Source organism: Varanus komodoensis, unplaced genomic scaffold, assembly GCF_004798865.1.
Source record: "Varanus komodoensis strain SLA01 unplaced genomic scaffold, ASM479886v1 scaffold20_1, whole genome shotgun sequence".
Taxonomy (NCBI): domain Eukaryota; kingdom Metazoa; phylum Chordata; class Lepidosauria; order Squamata; family Varanidae; genus Varanus; species Varanus komodoensis.
Genome location: NW_025335587.1, coordinates 19,473,484 through 19,493,628, shown reverse-complemented (window position 1 = coordinate 19,493,628; position 20,145 = coordinate 19,473,484). Strand labels below are relative to the sequence as shown.

The 20,145-nt window shown below is 52.7% G+C and overlaps 1 protein-coding gene across 1 annotated transcript in view; it reads left to right on the top strand.

The window, feature by feature from the left end:
- The window catches only part of LOC123023559 (rabphilin-3A-like), a 78,218-nt gene extending 58,488 nt beyond the window's left edge, over positions 1-19,730 (top strand). The window contains 6 exon segments of the mRNA XM_044430400.1: positions 326-435; positions 10,870-11,092; positions 13,220-13,356; positions 18,454-18,535; positions 19,072-19,168; positions 19,594-19,730. Of these exon segments, the coding sequence (XP_044286335.1) occupies positions 326-435; positions 10,870-11,092; positions 13,220-13,356; positions 18,454-18,535; positions 19,072-19,168; positions 19,594-19,730 (786 nt within the window).
- Positions 19,731-20,145: the final 415 nt, after the last annotated feature.

Sequence of the window (20,145 nt, the reverse complement as noted above, 5' to 3'; positions counted from 1 at the left end):
GTGTGTGAAGACTGGCGTTCTAGAAAGTCGTTTTTTTCCCCCTAAAAACTGTTATTAGTTTTTAGAGAAAAGCTGGTCAAGAAATGGATTGTGTTAGGATAATTGCTAGCAAAAGAAAGAATAGATTAGGCAACATTCCACACCGACACGCAGATGTTCTGCCTTCTTTCCAGGCGAAACGTTTTTATAAGCTCACGGTTCAGGGAGAACCAAATGATACAACTGAAAAACAATAGGAAACCACGAGCAAGGGGAACTGAACCATGTGCCCATCTGTGCCTGCTCACTAGGAACGATTTTATCTGATTTTTCTCTCGTGCCACAGGCTAATAAATTGAGGACCAAAACTTTGAGGAACACGCTAAATCCTACTTGGAACGAAACCCTCACATACTACGGGATCACGGACGAGGACATGATCCGCAAAACGCTCAGGTGAGCAGGAGCGGTGCAGGGGGTGCGTGTGTGTGTCCTTTCCCAGCATCCTTTGGGTCCCGGCCAATTGAAAAGGCTTTGGGTGGCTTTTTTGAGACCTCTCGAAATATTCAGTCTGAGAAGGAGCTGATTGGCCATTTGATCAGTACAGAGTGCCCATCCTGGATGCTGAAACTATCTGGGGATACCACTGATGGGTGTGAGAGACCCCTGCTTTGTCAAGAGCCCCAGAGTTTGTGCATATGGATTTGGACGCGTGGCATTTGGATGTGTTGATGTTGAAACGTGGATTTTCAGTCCAGCGTAAGCGACCACAAACTGCCTCCAGCTCGCCGTCTAGGAACAACTCACTTCTTGTCTTCTTGGGCTGGTCATAATGCACAAGCCACAGTTTGTCAGCGAGGCTGGGTTCGCACAGCGGCAACCGTACTCAGAGCTTTGATGCGGAAGTTGTATGGATTGCAGAGGAGAAGTCTGAATTGCGTGCAAACGGGCTTGGCTTTTTTTCGAAAAAAGATTCTGCAAATGGCAGTCCATTTTAAAAACAGAAGATCACTTGCTGGCTTGGCTTATGTCAGGTTGAGTTGATGCCCGAGTGCTTTTAAACAGTGTGTGTTTTAATTATATGGAAAATCACCTTAATTGTGTTGGCTTTTTGGAATGGAGTCTAATGCATTTTATTGTGGGGATGCTGCTGCTGATACTTGCTATTATTTTTAATTCAAAATGTTGAGGACTAGCAGCTTTATTTGGGGATGCCTTTGTGGGGGCTGCCTTTCCTTAAGTGGTGTGCATTGTACCTCCTCCTCCTCCTCTTCCCAGAATGCCTTTTAGTGCCCCCTTATCTCTCAAGAAACAAATCTTGAAAACATAATGCAAACAAGTGGTTTGGGGCCCCAAAGAGGGGCAAAAAGAACCTGTTTGACTCACCAGAGGCATGGAAAACATTAGTCGACCCAAACCTGCCAGGGGCTTCTTCAGCTGCAGATTTTATGGCCAGGCAGTTCCTCCACGTCCACCACCACCCGGCCTGCTTTTGCCTCGTTTCCCAGGTGCTCCAACCATGAAAATTGCTCGGATGAGTTCGTTGCCTTCTTGCAGAAACAGGTTTTCCGCCGTTTCAGACTTCACCTTCGGAGGGGGGATGGAGACAGACCGGGAACAGAACAAGCAGATTAGAAATGGGGTTGGGTCCGCATGTTTGTGCCATGAAACGGAATTGGGCTGGTTGGGAAAAGCCAGTTCCGTGTAGAACCCACATGCTTATAGAAACCCGAGTTTATTTGAACCCGTTGCCAGTTTCTGCAGTATCTCTGATAGAGGCCAGGTGTGGCTGGACATGCTGATGTGGGACCAGTTGCCTCTTGGCATTTAAGCCACGGAATGGGCAGCTTTAATTGAATCGTCTGGCTACTTCTTTCCCTTCTTATTTAAGATTAGATCTTTTTATTACTAATACTATTTTTCTGGTTTGGCTTTGTCACCTGCTCACCTGCCTCTTCCAAATTTGAGAGAGGTGATAATGAACAGAAAGCTACTGTGTAACTTCTTCGCTTCATCTCTTCAGCACACCAAGAATAAATCTCTCACCGTGTTGGTGTTAATTGACTACAGAAGCTGGCGTCCCGAATTTTCAGAAAGACAGTTCTTGACATATTGGGTCTGAAAGCATATAAAGCAAAAAAACCAAGCCAGCTCTCTGAGCTGGAATAAGTAAAATTGTTCCTGATTTTTCTGGAGTTACACAGGAAGCTTTGAGTGGAAGAAGTGTGCAAAAGCTTTAAAGTCATGCACAGCAATCCATCTGGCAGAATTTGACGGAGGATAGGTTGCCAAGATCGCACAATTGTCCCGAGGAGGCCTGGATGTGGACCAACACGTTGTCCTCCAGGCCTCAGAACAACACACGAGACAAGGTGCTTCTCTCCCACAGCCCTGCGAAAGCAAAAGGGGAAGAACCTGAATGCCTTGTTTATCTTTGTGCAAAATACAACAGGAGAAAAGACAAGGATTATAAGAATTTGGGGAAGGGTCCGCTCAGCGGAAGGTCCGCTGAGCCGACACTTGATGCCCCCAAATTCCTGCGCCTACAAGCGGTCTGCCTGCGGTCTCGTCTCCGAGCATGTTGTCTTTTTTGAAGAGGGTTTTCCGCTCCTTCCCTGCATCCACGATCCAAGCAAAGACAGGCAGGGAGAGAACGAGAGAGAGAGAGAGAGAGAACGAGAGAGAGAGAGAGAGAGAGAGAGAGAGAGAGAGAGAGAGAGAGAGCAGGTCCTCCATTGTCCACGTGCTACATTGGGGTGAGTGGGGAACTGCCGAGCATCCTTCATCTGTTCCCATGGCAACCGCACCTCCAAAAGAGAACCGAAGAGGCAGGAAGCCTTGTAAGAAGCCATCCGCGGCTTAAGTTCTTTGCGGGGCGGCAGCGCAAGGTGTGTGTGTGTCTGCAGACAAACAGACACAACCCCCAGTGTGTTGGTTGCGAGGAGAAGGGATGTTCCCTATTCGGAAGCTCGAGGTTTTGGCCAGGAGCGGGAGAGAGGATAATGGCATGAAACCAGCTGCAGGAGCGCAAGAGCATCCCTGACCCAACCCTGACCTCTCCATCATTCAGTGTAGTGTAGTGTTGTGTAGTGGTTAGTGCTGGACTGGGCAAGCAGGAGCTCCCAGTTATTTATTTAGTGATTAGATTTATATCCCACCTCTTTTCTCACAAAGAACTCGAAGCGGCTGACATCACTCTCCTCCTGTTCTCCATCTTATCCCCACAACAACAACCCTGTGAGGAAGGCCTGGCTGAGAGTCTCAAGGTGGTGGTTGTTGTCAGGATAAGATTGAGAGGAGGAGAATTGCATAAGCTGCCTCAAGTTCCTTGAAAAGGGAAAAACCGGGATATAAATATAATGAATAAACGTTTCTGGTGGCTTTGCAACCCACACGGGGAGAGGCGTCGTTCGTGCCAAAGAGCGGCAGAACCTTCCACTCCGAGGGCCAAATTCCACTTCAGCAAAGCCCTCAGGGGGTGCATCTGAGGAGCAGGTGTAGCCGAAGGCAAACAATTCCCATCGGCCCCAGCCAGGGCAACCAACGGTTCGCATTTCAGGGAAAGGCCACTTTGGAGAAAGCTTCCCTTGTTCCTTTGAATTCCTCTTGGGATGCGGAGAATTCATCGGCACGTCGCACGTTCCTCCCCGTCGCTCTTCCCATTCCAGCGACTTTCCTTCGCGGCAGGAGGGGGGAAATTTCGCAGGATCGGGTGTCCTGTCGGTGCCACTTCGTTCTTGCTGAAAGATGCGCTCCCGCTTTTCGCAAGTCTGCCACGAGGTGAAAAGCCGAGCCCTCCAGTGGGGGTTTGGGGGCTGGGGGTGCTACATGAGTGCGGAGACATTGCTTTAAATACCTCGCATTCCCACATGGCTCATTCACAGGGCTGGGTGCAACTTGTCTCGCTTTTTGGGAGCTGTTCTGCGGAGGTTTTTGTAGGGCAGGGTGACCTCATTTTCCAATCGCTTTGCATGTGATCTTTGCACCCTTGGCCGCGGGGACAGTTGGCAGCCCCCCAGTTGGGGAAAAAGGGGGAGAGAGGGAGAAAACAGGAGAAACGGAGAGAGGGATGGAGGGAAGCAGCGGAAAGCCGAAATGTGTCCACTTGCAGCTGAATTGAGAGGAAAGGGCCTGAGTTGTCCGTGAACTCCAGCTTGTTGTTGAAACACGGGTTGTTGTATTGTCTGAACCCGGCCAAGATAATAAACCATGGTGAACAACCCATAGTTCACAACCCAACAGCAAACCACGGCTTGCTTCTTTTCAGGTTTGTTCCTGGCTGATAAGCCATGGGTGGCTGCATTCAGACAGCGCAGTAACCCAGACTTCAGCCAGAAGCTGCACGTCAGCAACAGCCCACACACAACCCTGCAGTGTAGGCCGTTGCTCTGTCTGAACCTCGTCACTGAGGGGCTGTTCTGAACCATCAAGGGGACCCTATATCTGGGGAGCTAATACTGGCCCCTGGGTCCTGGATCAAGCCTTCCGGGTTCCCTTCTCCTAACTGACCCCTTTCCCTGGACCCCCGGGTGCCACTTCCGGTTCAGAAGACAGGAATACCTCCGGGCAGCAAACCCTTTCAGCCCATTCCCTGGCTTATCTTGTAGCTTTCCCTGCACTGCTCCTGCTGTTGGCCCTTTCCCTTAGGCCCCACCCCTTTCCCTTAGGCCCCACCCACCCATGGACCACAGCCCCCGGGGGCTTCTCTAGCGCCAAATTCGGCCCTCGGGCTGCAAGACCCTCTGCACCCCTGCAGGATGGGCTCTCATCCAACCCTCCGCGACGCCCCCCCTAATTCCGCGTCGCTCTTTGGGGCTTCCCTTGCGGGGGGGGGGCTCTCCCAAGGGGCGGAGGGAGTCCGTGCCAAAGAGCTGCATTCTAGCTAGCCAGTGCCTCTGAAACAAGCCGCCTCCTCCCCCCGCAAGCAAATAATGTATTATTCACAAGACTGCGGCATTCAGCCAATAATTATTTTGTTTGCTGATGTATTTCGGCCAAAAAGAAGTCGCGGGGAGGGGGAGACGGCCGCCCTTGTGGCACCAGCCGCCTGCGGCCGTCTCCAATGGAGACCGCACGAGCAGGTCGCCGCTTCCAGCTGCGAGAGGTCGCATGCAGACCACACGCCCAGGGCTTGGACGGCGGCGGCGGGGCTGGCTGGGGGATTCTGGCGCGGTGCTCCTTCGGAGGCAAACACAGGGGGACTCGGGGCCGTTTCTGCGGGGGCTGGCAGCAAGGCCGGCGTTTCGCCCGGCACTGGCCACGGGCCCCAGCTCCGCTTCCCCTCGCAGCCTGCCCTTTGCCTGCCTGCCCTCTGCCCCAAGGAATAGTGGTCCCGAGAGGGGGAGCAACAGAACCCCGAGATCGCCTGGGATGTCCGGTGCCAGCCCGCCCAGCCGGTGAGCAAAGCTGGGCACGAGAGCAGCTGGTGAAAACGGCCCTGAGAAGGGGACTCTCCGAAGCAGGGGGCCGTGGAAGGGGTGTGCCCCCAACCTTTGGGCTTTGCATCCCAGAAAAGCAGCCCTGCTCTCAGTGGAAAGACGTGTCCACAGTGAACTGGAGATCCTGGTTTGCTGGGCAGCTCTTACCCATGGTTTCCTGCTTTGGAAGAACTGGGAAACCATGGCCAGTGGAAACTCCGAACGTCATCAAGACTTCTGGGGAGGGAGGGACGGGGAAGCGGCTGTGTGCACTGGCTTGTCCGTCCGGCAGCTTACGAAGCCAGGATTAATTAGGACCCCTGACAAGGATGTTGGATTCCTGCCAGGGCCACACACCCCATGAGTCAGTCTGGGGAGCACGGATCAGTAGGTTGGTTTGCATAAACGTGCAGAGCAAAGGAAAGGCTTCCCCATCGCTGTACAAAGCCAGCATCCCTCTAAACATCCCTGTGGAACAGGATGCGGCCCCATTTATCTCAGCCCGGGGGCCTCGCTAATTTAATGAGCGACAGCAAGAACTTTTAATCCAAGTGACGCTCCTCTTCGGCCTTGGGCCCGCCCCTTCTGCGTGCAGCCCCCGAGTTTCCTGGAAAAGGGGTTCAGCCCCCAAGTTGAGTGAGGCTCTGCACTCTGGTCTCTGCCCTGGGGATCCTACAGAACAGAGGGTCTGCCTGGGAGTCGCTCGGGGCTCCAGCGCCCCTCCTTTCAGGGGATGGCTTTGCCAGAGGGTCGGTCTCGGCGGGCCATGCGAGCAGATGTCCCTCACCGGAGCGCTTGATCAAAGGGGCCGGCTAATGTGAGCGGTCGGAGGTTCTCTCGCGTTCCGGCATCCTCCTGGTGCTCCAACCCTGCATTTCCTGCCTGACGGCAAAGCCAGGAGGAGCAGTTTCTTCACACCTCGCAAAAGATCTGGATTCTCTTCCTCTTTCCCAGAATCAGAAATCCATTTTTCCTCTGGCCACGATAACATTGGAGGTGGACTTTGCACACAGTTGTGGAAGATTGGACAGTGACCACTAGTCCTGCTGGCCCTGCGCCGTCTGCAGCATCAGAGGAAGTGTGCCCGTGCACACCCGTTGCTGGGGAACATGGGGAGGAGGGTGCCCTTGCAGCCTGTGCGCCGCTGTTTGGCTGGTGTGGAAAGAGGTGGCTTGCAACGCCAGCTCTCTCATGTTGTTAACCCAAATTTTATGGGCACCTTAGAAGTCTCATCTTTGAAGTAATTGACTATGTGACCTTAATGATTAAGAACTTTAATTTCCCCAGACAGTTGGAGGGAAATTGGGAACATTGTTTGAAGAAGTTGGATTAGTTGTGTTCTCCGCACCTCCGGTCCTCCTCACGAGCTGGGAAGCAATCAGCATTACTTGGGGGACCGAAAACGATGGTTTATCTTCTAGCACTTGACTGAAGGAAATAAATACATGTTTTTTACATGTATCAAAGTCTGATCTCTGAGTTGCCCCTTTGTCTCTTGGAACTTGCCCCAAGAACTGACCTGGGGGTCGCCACTGAAGTAGTAAGAGCCGGGGGGAAACAAAGGGATTGGAAAGGGGAGAATCTTTCCGCAGTTTAATTATGTTGGTCTAATTGTTTTGGGGAGGGGAGAAAGATAGAGGTCCCGCATTGAAGTCGCTCATTTAGATCCCCAAATCGAAAGCAGAATATCTTCCCTGCAGCTGCGGCTCTGAAGCAATTTTTTCCAGCTCCCTGGGACACCCCAAGCAATGCCAAGAGAGAAAGCCAGTCTCTGAAAAGAACCCCTGCAAATAGAGCTCATTTCCCCTTGCGCCTCCTCGGTTTCTTCTCTCGGTGGAGGCCATTTAGCTGAGAATGAGAGAAGACAACCTCAGGGGCAGGAATGCTTTGACTTCTAACTTCCTCCAAACAACCGGAAAACATTTGCACAGGGCATGCCAAATACCTCTGGGAGCCGGAGGGGAGATTTCCCCCCTTGGGGATGGTTTGTCCCCCAGAAAGCAAGCCAGACCCAAATTTGCCTCACCCCTTTCAAGATGAGATCTCTTTTTAAGATAAGTGGTTCCGTTTTCCCCCGGCTGTCAACCTAATTCTCTGGGTCACTGTTTCTAACAACAGTTCCGACACAGGCCGAGGCATTGCTTTCTATCAGTGTGACCCAGCTGTCTAGAAATTCAGATTAAAGCTCCCCCTTTCCATGTTTTCCCCTGCCACACTCTTTACCAGATCTGTTTGCCGTAGATAATAGTCCACAAACTTGCCTTTTCTTGCACTGAATGTTAACGCGGGGAGAGCTGGCAGGGAGGGATGATGCATCCGAAATCCTGAGGATCCTCTCTGGGTTCAAGCAACAGCGGACTGAGCTCTTTTGGCCTCTCTGGATTTAGTCGACAGCTCCCAAACCCAGAAGAGAGAAGCCAGTGCCAGTGGGAAGTCCAGCAGGTTAGGAAACTTCGCCCGAGCCAAAAGAGGGCCAAGCCAGTTTTTCCTGGAGGATCTGCTATCGAAGCAACCTACCATTCGCATATAATCAATTTTCTGCTTGGAGTTGGGGGGGCGTGCCATGGACCCCTAAAAAGGCACATTTTTCGTTGCCATTTGAACTGAGAAAAAGGGTCCCGTGGTGCTCACAGTATCCCGTCCCAAGTCAGGAGAAAGTCTAATCCTGACTGCATCCCAGTTTTAAAAAGCAAGAACCGTTCATGAACTTAAGGTAAGCTGCAAACTGCCCCGACAAAATTTCAGTGGCGTTTCTTCCCCATGGCTGACTCCATATGAAAAAAAGGAGAATTGTGCCGTTTTCTTAGGTGTGTGATACTTTGAGGGAACCTGGGAAGGGATTTTGGTCTTGGTGCGCAGAAGCCCAAAGAAGCATCAGCAATGTCATCTTCCCTGGACAAGTTTTCCTGAAATATGGCACCTTCCCGTCTCTGCTGCGGAGGAAGAACTCTCGTCCCCCCAGCTCCCACTATTCCAGTTCCGGAGATGCCACCCCGGAGAATCATTTGGAGGCTAAACCCCAAATGTTAAGTCCTAGAGGGAGGGGAACCTTATGCAAAAGGGTTGCTCTCGGCTTCCCCGGAGGAAGTCAGGTTCCTCATGAAACCAGCCCCAAACTTTTAACCTCATTCTTTTCCTCAGCAGACATTACCGAAGTCCAGGGCTGGAAGCAGGAGGAATCAGAACCCTCAGAAGATAAAGAAAATCAATTTCCGGGTCCTTTTGTTCTGTTTTCCCCTTCTTTTTATTATCACATTTCAACTAGGGCTTCTTTGGTGTTCACATGACGCCACTCCCTCCTATTTTAAATGGGTCTTAAGAAAAGCTCTTCTTTCTGGCTTTTATCTCTCCTGCATATTTTTATAAATGGACGGCTGCGGAGTCTTTTGGGGGGGGGCATGGGGAGAGCTGGGGCAGCAGAGAGGGGAGACCAGCTTGCCGCAAATCCATACAAAAGTGTTCGCCCAGGCAGGCTTTCGAGTCCCACCAAATTCCTTGCCAGGTAAACAAAGCAAAATTTATTTATTTGCTTTCTATACTGGCCATTAACCAAGAGGGTTCTTAAAAGGAGCTCAGTTTGAAGGCACAGCAGCTGCATTTAGAACTGGGACTAAAGACGGCAAGAAATCCGCTCTTGACTCAGCTGCATTTGATTTTATAAGCATCCGACCTGGGAAAAAGAAACAGGAAGCAAAGCGAGAACCTACCTTCCATTTTTATATCCTGTGTGTGCAATCTTTTTCAGGCTGAAAAAGGCCCGGCGTGCCACAGACGAATTCCTGTCATTGGGCTTCCTATGAGAGACAAAATTAATTCATTTTAATAGGGATCTGACAATGCGTTATAAATGATTTCTTAAACTAAAACAGAAAACAGAAAAAACTAAGGAAGGGAAGAAAGCATCAGGCTGATTTATATTAAGGTGCAAACTGGCATCTGTCTACTCAGAAGTAAGCCCTCTTGACTTCACGGGGACTTACTCACTGGTAAATGTGTGTAGGACTGAGTTAATGTTAAGGAGGTTGACAGCTTTACAGTATTTTTGACAGTTTTACAGTATTTTTAAAAAGACTCCTATTACAGGAAAATCCCCTGTAACCTTCAAACAATGAGCATTACACCTGTATGAACTGCACTGCTGAAAAACCTAGAAGGCCACCAGCACAAAAAGAGGGCCATTTCTTTTTTGCAAAGGACACGGACTAACCCATAAATTCTCATGCACACATGGAAGAGATGAAAAGCCCTGGAACAGATGGTGCAGGGGGGAGTGTCGCGTGAAAAAGAGACTGCTTTTGACCAGTTAAAAATGGATGGCGGCCCGCCGCCCGGGGAACGCCCTGTACTGACTTTAGCGCTCCAATCCTGTCTCGGTCGGTCCGTGGCGAGGCTTTGGGATTAGAGCAGATTTCCACGGCCTGGGGCGCTTCCGATGCCTGAGGCTGCAGTGTTTATATCCCGGGAACACTGGCCGGGTGACGCTTTGGCCCCCAGGGTTATTCCCTACAAGCCCCTAGGATTCTCTTGGCCGGCCGAGGATGCCTTGCTGTTCTCTCCAGCCTGAGATCAGAGACTGCTGTGGGGAAAGGGGGGGCACCTGCTTCGGGTGTGGAGCAGTGACAAGCCACAGCCCCTGGGCTCAGCGGAAAAATGCCTGTCCTCCCGTCCACAGCGCGTTTTGGAAGTCGTCGATCCTGGTTCCCCGCTCCTCCTGGTCTAGTGTGGTCTTTGCTGGCTCCCTGACTCCGGGCAAAATGCAGCTGTTCAACTTGTCGGCTTAGAAGAGGATTTTTTTAGGGCGAAAATGGCCTCTCGCCCACCTTTCCCCCCCTTTCTCTCATGCACTCTTGCAGATTCTTCTTTTCAGGAGAATCGAAGGCCTCCTCGTGGCTTGGCTAAGCCGTGGGCCCCTTCAGGGCTTCCTTCAGTGGCGATCATGCGGTCCTCGCAGGCGACCACCCTGGCACCCGCCAGTTTTCTTGTGCGCCTTTTCAATTGCTCCCCCCGTCTCCCTCTCCCCCCCCCACCAGCTTTCCCAGTAGCTCCTTAGTGGCTCCTGCAAAAAAGCTTTGTGGGAGAAGATAACAAACAGGAGTGTTTGAGAAACTGTTACTGAAGGCAGAAGCGGGGGACGTTTTATGAGGCTGTCTGTGCAAGCTGCGGCATCAACTCCTGCTCAGTCCGTGCCCCAGCATTAACCTGGGCACTTGGTAATGTTGCAGGTTACTTTGCTTGGCCGTCGCCCCCTGCAAGTGGGCTGAATGCTGGCCGGATTGTCGCCCGGTAGCTCCCCAGAGGTTTTGCTGGGTTCAGACGTGCGAATCCACATGTAAGGATTAAGGAGGGGTTGAATGTGGGTTGCCATTGATGTGGGTTATTGAGTTGTCTGAACTCAGCTGGAGGATATTGACTGGTCCCCGGCTCAACACGGCGGCGTTGCGTCACTTGCTATCCCAAGCCCTCTGCTTTGCAGAATTTCTGTCTGCGACGAGGACAAATTCCGCCACAACGAGTTCATCGGAGAAACGAGGATCCCGCTGAAGAAGCTGAAGCCCAACCAGACCAAAAACTTCAACATCTGCCTGGAGAAGCAGCTGCCCGTAAGTGACAGAGAAAAGCGCCGCCAAAGCCGACTGCTTTGTAGCTAGAAATGTTCTGTATGTATAGACCAAGAGGAAGCCCCTTGACCAAGCTGGGCTTACTTCAGTGTAGACCTACGTAGAATTTGGAGTTGCAGCTGATCGTGATGGGGAGGGAAGCCTCTGTGGGGATTGGCTGAGCTTTGAAATTCGGGGCGGGGGGGGTGTACCTGGCCAGCAAACAGCCAGTGATGGGGAGGGGGCGGGGGAAGGGGAAGGGGCTGCCTGGGACATTTGAGGCCAGGCAGGTTTGGCCCTCGGTTTCCCACCCCTGTTCTGCTTGTGGGTCTCCCAGACCCAAAGGACCTGAAATTGTCTGTATCATGGGAACGAGAGAGAGCCAGGGCAGTGGAGAGAGTGTTAGCCTAGGACTTTGGAGATCCGGGTTCAAATCCCCCTGGGCGACGTTGGACCAGCCCCTGCAACTCAGCCAAACCTACCTCGCAGGGTTGTTGTGAGGGCAAAAGGGAGAGGAGGAAGATGGAGAAGCCCCCTTGGGCTCCTTGTAGGAAAAAAGCTGGGCTATCAACACGGTTATACTGATTAAAGGAAGGTGTTAAATGCCATTCCCTTTCCTTCTGCTGATTTCCGCCAGTGTAGGCTGCTATGAATTTGCTTTCTCACGGGAGCTCTGGCTGCTGCCCTTACATTTTAAAGTGCAGTGAGGGAGAAGGAGAGAGGGAAAAGAAAAGAAGGCGTTTTGCGAGCCAGCAATTCGAGAGAAGAGAACAACATCTGGGAGGAGCACGTGCCGCATCCCAAGGGAGGCTGGGCGGGGAGGCGTGATGGAAGGATACAGTGACTGCTGGTTATTCCAGCCCAGCTGACCGGCCGACCCGCAGGACGGCTGGGGGGGGAGGCTCTGCAGCCGGGCTTCTCGCCGCCCCCACCCACTAACACGAAAGCCTCGCTCGATCGAGGGCGTCTGCCTGGATTTCGCTCCTTCCCCGAAGGCACAAACGCGCCCTCGGTCAAGAATGGAGCCCTGAGCGTATCCAGAGTCGCTGGCGATGCCGCTGTTATTTGAAAGAGCCCCAGAGTCTAGGGACTGGTCCGGATCCGTCCCTCTGGACTTTCCAGATGCCCACGGCCCTCTCGCTGACCGGGCTGCCTGTCCGCAGACCACGGATTATTTCGTGGCTAGCACAGATTAAAACACCAGGCAAAGTATAAAAACTATTTGTGTACTAACATAAAAACAGACAGCAGACACATATGTCTAAACCATTTAAATAATGAAAAAAGACCCCTCTGGGACTTGATTAAAAGTTCCTTATAGGCTGCCCCTTGCCTGAGAGAAGAGGAAAGCTGTAACCTGGCACCCAAAAATTAACTGCTGTGGCATCTGGAGGCCTTCACTGGGAAGATCCTTCCAGCACTGGGAGTCACCACAGAGAAGGCCCTGCCTTTCCCTCGTTGCTGTTTTCTAAGAAAAGGCATCTGGAAGAGAGCCTTTGAGGACAAACAGGTAGGCTTCTGCTAGAAGAATTGCTCCCTTTATCAAATTTAAATTTTTTTATGCCAATACTAAAAGTCTCTGGATGGCTTACAAAAAAAACAAAGCAGCCATATACAACAACACACAACACACCGCATCTGATAAATGATGATAAAAACAAGGATAAAACCAATTAACGGTTAAAATATTGGGAAAGGTCGTCACCTGATGCTGAAAAGAATAAAGCGATGGTGCCAAGCAAACCCCCCGGGAGCGTTTTCCACAGTCCAGGAGCCACTGCTGAAAAGGCCCTTCGCCAAGTAGCTGCCCTCCTAATACCCTCCATCGGTATTGCAGTCCTGAGTCGTGGATGTATGCTATTTATTACTTATTATCAGGTTTATATCCTGCCTTTTTTACTTTCAAAGAACTCAAGGCAGCTTACACCATTCTCCTCCTGCTGCTTTCCATCTTATCTGCACTACAACAACCCTGCGAGGTAGGCTGGGCAGAGAGTTCCCAGTGGGCTCAATGGCTGAGCGGGGACTGAGACCGCGGATGGCCCCGGCCCCAGCCCCGTGCGCCCAACGGCGACGCCACACCGGCTCTCCGTTCCAGAAAAATAAAGTGACAGTCTTGGGAGAGCGGCATTCGGCGACAGGAGAGCGCGGTGACCCCCTTGCCCTCGGGGCTGCCTCTCCATTCTCCCTCCCGTCTCTTTGCAGATCGACAAGACGGAAGACAAGTCCTTGGAGGAGCGTGGCCGGATCCTGATCTCCCTCAAATACAGCTCGCCGAAGCAAGCTCTGCTGGTGGGCATTGTCCGGTGCGCGCATCTGGCCGCCATGGATGCCAACGGCTACTCGGACCCCTACGTGAAAACGTGAGTGAGCCCACGCTTGCGGCCGTCGTCCGGCCTCGGAGAGGCCGAGGCTCCCGTGGTTCTTCGGACACAGGCAGCCCACAATTCAGCCCAGGGAACACAAGAGCCCTCCCTCGAGGGTCGAGCGTGGGCTGTCTGTGAACCATGGTTTCTCGTGTTGTCGGAACCCGGCCACACTCAGAAACCCTGGTGGACCACACGCGGCCCACCACTCACAACCCAACAACGGACCTGCATCGGCTGTCTGTGGTGAAGAGATCACGGCTTGCTGTCTTGGCGGGGTTCAGACCAGATGAGAACCCATGTTTCAACAGCAAGCCGTGATTCAGCACCAGCCCACACCGAGCATGTGTGCGTCCTTCGGAACCGGCTGAATTCTGGTTTCACTCTTCGAATGTGCAGCGCTCTCCGTCAGCTCCCCCTCTGCTGTCTCTCCCGCCCGCCCCCGTCCTCCCACTTTGGATGTGGTGCCCAGAACCCGGCTCTGCCAATCCGCACGTAGGGAGACGCTCTCAGCATGAAGAGCAGCAAACACACCCTGCCTAGAGTCCCCAGACTCATTGGGATTCCCTTCCAGGCTCCAGCAGTTCCACAGAAGCCTCTGAGGATATTTTGATCTTTCTTTCTCAGACACCCACCTTCCTTCCTTCCTTCCTTCCTTCCTTCCTTCCTTCCTTCCTTCCTTCCTTACTTACTTCCTTCCCTCCCTCCCCCCCCCCCCCCCCCCCCCTCCCCCCTTAACCCCCCAGAATCATTCTTGCCCATATTTAGGCCAGGAAAATAGGCATCCTCCGGATTCGTTTGGGTACTTCCCAAAGTGGGTGTGCAGAGGAGAATCCTGGGAAAGAAAGAAGTGGGGGTTCCTCCAGGCCAAAGGCCACCCCACCCCGTGAAGACATGGCCGGTGGCATCTTTCTTGGAGTCACCTGCTTAACAGTCGTCCTTTCTGGGCTAAACTAGATACCACATTGAGCGTCTGCTTAAGACCCTGTGTTGAGTGCAGCTGATCTTTGCTGGGGTGTTTTTACTCGGAAGGAAGTCTGCTTGCCAGCAGCAGCCAGTAGGTTTAACGTCTGTTGGGTGGTGTATCCACACCGTATTTCAGCCTGAACTCAAAAGGAGCTGTCCATGGTTCTGACATTCTTCACGAATGGTCCCATGGATATCTCTTCCAAGTTTGGCTCAAAGCTGGCATGGATACCCCACCCTACAGACATGGACGCCCCTGACTTCAACTGTGGTGGGCCCAGAACCTCCCCATGGAAGAGTGAGTGGGGGGACACACACCAGCGGACACTTCAGCTTGCTCAGGGACTTCAGTCCTAATTCTCTCCAACAACGGCCGACCTTCCCCAGGTTGCCGGCTTCCAGATGCTCTGCCCCCACAGCCACCCTCATCGCATGCAACCCAGCCAGGAATGCCAGCCCATAATATCTTGGCGTCCTCGAGCTGGGCAAATCTGTTCTGGAAGGTTCTAGTCCAGCAGTGCAGAACCTGCTTCAGCCCACGGGCTGCCTCCAGATTCGGAAGAGGCCTTGGTCTATTTTAGCTCAGAGCAAAAACGGCAAGAACCCCCAAGACTCGGGAGAGAGGATTCAACCTTCTAAAAGGCAGTGCGGGCCTGGATCGGGGCCCTAAGGGGGGCAGAATTTGACCCCAGGCCTGAGGTTCCCCCTGCCTCCCTCCTTCGTACGTCTGTCCGTCTGTCCTTCCTTCCTTATTTGTTGGCTGCATATATGTTAAAGGTACACAGAATGGCCCACAGCACTGTAATGTTTAGAAAGCGCATCCCACAGAACAAAAACCTAATACACCGAGAGAGGAATAAATAAATTTCAATCATAAAACGGCAAGGAGATAAAGGCGCTGCAGAGCCGAAACAGCATAAAGGTTGGAAGGCGCCCCAAGCAAGCTTTTCATTTTTTAATTAAAAGCTGGGAGCGGGAGAATACTTCTAACCTCCTGCCTAAAGGTGGGCCACTACTCCCAGACGCCTTTCCTCGGGGCAAGCCGGAGCAAACGCTTTGGGATTCACTCCCAAGCAAATATTTACGGACCGTGTTTTGGGTGTTTAAAATTCTCGCCTCCTCTTTCCTCAATGAGCAAAAGCGAGCAAAAGGGAGGAAACGAACACCCTGCGAGACTCAAACAGATCCCAGCTCAAACAGATCTCACTTTGTCGCAAGGAGCTTTGGGGACCAGGACCCTCCGGCCCGGCCTTGCCGTCCCCCTTTCTTCCCTCCCTCGTTCACTCTCTCTACCCAAATTGGCCGATCTCATTAAGATATGCAAATAAGGCAGCTCCTTTTGCATTCTCGGAGGAGCCTTCAGCCCCCTACTTTTCAGGTTTTCCGTGGAGACGATATTCAGAGGTACCGCATTTGCGGCCAGACGTTAGAGGAACAACAGCCAGAGGCACGTGACCTGGCACTTGTTCCCTGCGTGGATCGAATTCTCACGGCGTCCTGAGGGAGAAGCGGTGGGAACAGGACGGACTGGGCAGAGCCTGCGGCGTCGCTTATCCCACCCCAACAGTGCCACGTCTCTTCCCTGGTATAGGATCGCTGCAGGAGGTGCCCTGATACCAAGCTGCATTTCCCCTGCTTTAAATAACAGCAGCCCTCCAGCACTTTCCCCCATCCTTTGCTATTTTCCTTTGAAAACTGAAAATCCCAGGGAATTAACCTGGTCTTTTCTGTATGGAAAGCAGGGGCTATACTCTGGATCTATGCCCCTTCTCTTTTAAAAAAACATGAAAATATAGATCCCAGCAGTGAAAACTGTTGGCTGTCAGAGCAGGGAGACAGCCTTGCTGACACTGGCGCCTTCAGCTGCCACAGGATTCTAGTCCTCATGGTTCTAAAAGTAGGACTGACTTGAAAAGGCACGTATGTGGGGTTCTGCCTTCTACACAGCCAGATGGTGAGACCATCTGGCTGTCTGGCCCTTGCCCTACCGTCTCACCACCAAGCATGCCACCAAGGCCAGCCGCGATCCAAGGGAGAGCTGTGTCTCAGCGAGGCGGGGAAAGTGCACCAAGGGCTCGCTACTTCGACGGATCATTTCCCACATGGAATTCTCTATCCTGAGGAGTTTGCAGCTCGCCTTACCTGGGTGTGCCACGCAAGAAACAGTCCATCTGTTTTCCTTCCTGTGTGGGGGAGGAGGGGAGAAAGCAGCGATTGGATTTTCTGGCGTCCTTCTGGGAAGACGGGCTGAGTCACAGCATCCGCTTCCATCCGAGTGAGGCAGCCATGGGGAGCAGGGGGTGGCATGAGCGGCAGGCACAGGTGAGCCAGGCACGGGGTTCCAGAAGCGTCGGCTGCTGCAGGGCGCCCGTTGATACCGCCCCCATCGGGCCCGAAGGAACTTACTGCTGTTTGAATCTTGCTTGTACCTGGGAGGGAAAGAAGCTGAGATTTTAAAAAACCTGAATGTGGATGAGAGAGAGAATGAGAGATTGGTTCCTTCCTAGCCTGACCCCCACAAAAGTTTCTCCTCTCTCAGTTGTCACTATCTGGCTGTACAGAGACAGCGTAGAGGAGAAAATAGTGTCATTTCGGCCCTGCGGAAAGGCAATTTAACTTTTTCCTCTGCCATCCCCATCCCGCTTCCTTGGATGCTATGGCTTTTGATATAGCAAACAACTTCAGGCACTTTTGTCCTTCTCTGAGGAGCAGCATTAAAAAAAACCCTTTAAACCTATAGAAGCAGCAGTGTTTTTGCCCCCTTGCAAACCTGGCTGGGCCCCCAACCACTCCAGCTGCAGGGCTCCAATTCAGAGTTACCTCCCCTGAAATAATGCAGGCCTTGAAGTCCATCCAGCACACAGCAGACCGACAATTTATGCAGGATATTTTCCTGCTTTTGAACTCATAATTAGGTTTTATGGGCGGAAAAGCAGTGTCTGTAAATACCTTACCTGCCCCCACTCCTGCGCACGCACCCATCCAATCTTCAGCTCGTTAAGCCCCCCCCCCCCCCCGGCTTGATCTGCTTATTCTCTCGAGTAACTTAATTCTGTTTGTAGCAAAGGAGATGCTCTGCCCGGTCATTAGGCGAAACGAGGTATGCCTTCGGAGCAGACGGGGCCCCTTTTAGCACCGTTGATGGCCTGTCTGCTCTCTTCTCCGCTTTCTCGTAAACCTCCCGGAGAATGGCAGCTTTGGGGGCATGTTGTTATTTCCAAGGCTGCGGGGTGTCTTCAGATAATTGTGAGAGGCACGACCCCTTGCCTGCTGAAAGAGGGAAGAATCCAACACCAACATCGCGGAGTTGTCGGCCTTTTCAAAGGTGCTGTGCAAAGGCGCACAAAACTATCTCCTGATGGTTTATAGCTATTCGTCTTCTTTTTGACTGACTGAAAAGGCACCTCTGGCTTTCCAGACAGGAGATCTTTGGGGGTGGAACTATTTTTTTAATAAAAGAACCAAATTGTCTTAAAAGCAGCACTCTGTCTTGAATGGGGCAGACTTTCTAATAGGGCAGGCGTGAAGGAAACGGAGATGCTCCACATGCTGGTGGACAACAAGTCCCATCAGACCTAGCCAAGGGGAAAAATGATAGGGACTGAAGTCGAGTAACATCTAGATGGCTGCATATTCTCACCCCACCCTTGTAACAGAGGCCTGTTCCCCACAAAGTAGGATTCATGGCCACTCTAGCTTTCAAACAGTCCTCTTTGGGGGCACCTGTGTTCTGTGTTTTTAAAAAGAATGCATTAATTAAAGCCTGTTGGAAAGCATCCGGGAGGTTGAGGCTTGAAGTGACAGCTTCGGCCACTAGGGGGCAGGCATGCACGCAGCGGCCTCGCTCTGCAGCCCCACGGTGTGGGGCCAGGGGGACTCACTGATCGAGGGGCTGCGCGGTGCGCCAGTCCCTGCCGTGGGGCAGCACCCCGGCAGGGGCAGGATGTGTCCAGCTCCCGCAGCCCCGTAAGCATCCTGGAAGTCCCCACTGCATCGCATGAAGGGCTGGCTCCATTTACGGGCCGACAGATACACGCAGGGAGGCAGGCAGCGGTTTCGATCATCCTTTTTGAACCTGAGGCATGCATGAGAAAGGAGGGACTGAATCTGGCGGCCGCTTCCTTGCAGATATCTGAAACCAGACGAGGACAAAAAATCAAAGCACAAGACAGCCGTGAAGAAGAAAACCCTTAACCCGGAATTCAATGAGGTACATTGTTATCATGAATACGTTGGATTTATACCCCACCCTTGCTTCTTCTTGTGGGGAAGCTGTTTGCGAGCTTGCCTTGTTCCTCACAACAACCCTGCGAGGTTGGTGAGGCTGAGAGAGTGGCTGGCTCGTGTAAAGCTGGGCTTCAGAAACTTGCCCCAGCCTGGGAGGGCCATGGGCTGCTCACCTTGGCCCCCGGATTCCCCCAGGCTCTGCCCTGCTCCCCTCACCCTCTGGGCTGGCCGCACTCCACTTCCGCACCCCTCAAATGCCAAAGCTTTTCGGTAGGCCTACAAAGAGCCCTTAGGAGAGCGGCCCTTTGAGGGCCCCGACCATCTGAGCATTTCTTCTGTCTGGGGTGGAGTCTCGGATCTTTCCGGTCCCGTGTCGAGTCTCTGGCTGGAATAGGCGGCCACTCCTCCCACGTGGCCTTGGCCAGCTAGTCCAAAAGGCCGGCTCCAGCCCAAAGGATGCACCTCGAGTGACAGTGCGGCCCCGTCTCTTGAACGCCGGTGCGCCTTCCTTCCCCGCAGGAATTTTGCTACGAGATAAAGCACGGCGACTTGGCCAAGAAGACCCTGGAGGTGACCGTGTGGGATTACGACATCGGCAAATCTAACGACTTTATCGGTACGCCTGACATTCCTGGGGGGCGGGGGATCAGTAATCCTTTAGAGATGTGCGAGATACTCTTCCATTCCTATTTCATCTTGCCATTTTTCTCACTCCCGTTTTGATGCACGCTTATCTCATTTGCACGCTCGGTCTAGCGCCCGAGCCAAAATTTAGCCTTCAGAATTGGCACCTCAACTTTTGCAGGTCTTTCTTTTAAGCAAAACACATGGAGAAATATTACATATTAGGGGAAAGCGTTGGTCAAAAGTGCTTTATAAGAGGGGAAATGCGTGTCAACTTGGGAAAGGAGCCCCGTTTCGCTCTCTCCTAATCTTAAAAAAACGGGCGAGAACGAGAAGCTGGATCGCTCTGTGCTCCTTTCCTGGCTCCATCGCGCTCCCCCGTTGACTGACCTCGTCTCCTCCTCCTCCTCCTCTCAGGTGGCGTTGTGCTTGGCATCAACGCCAAAGGGGACCGCCTGAAGCACTGGTTCGACTGCCTAAAAAACAAGGATAAGAAGATCGAGCGCTGGCACACGCTCACGAACGAGCTTCCGGGGGCCATCGTCAGCGACTAATTTCAGCCCCCTCTTCCAGGGTCCTGGGGGACCAGCACGGCCTGCCCCGCCAGCGCCTTCGGGGGACCGCTCGATGCTCCTTGGAGGACGGGCGCCTGGGCTGGCACGATGCCAAGGCAGAGGGGCTCGGCTGGAGTCCTGAGCGGCTGCCGCTCATGTGCAGGGAACGCTTTGGATCCCGGGCAACACGTGTCTTTTCTGCGGTTTGGCAAGCGTCCCTCCTCGGGAATTCTCCAGGATGCCTTCAGGTCACTTGTGCAGCAAATTTAGTGTGTGTGTGTGTGTGTGTGTGTGTGTGTTTTCGGGGGGGGTGATGCGGGAGGGAAGGGGAGCGGGGGAAACCGAGAGGCCTGCATGCATTAGAACCGTGACTTATTTGGTAAACTAAACCCAGTTCTTAATGCCTTGTGAATGC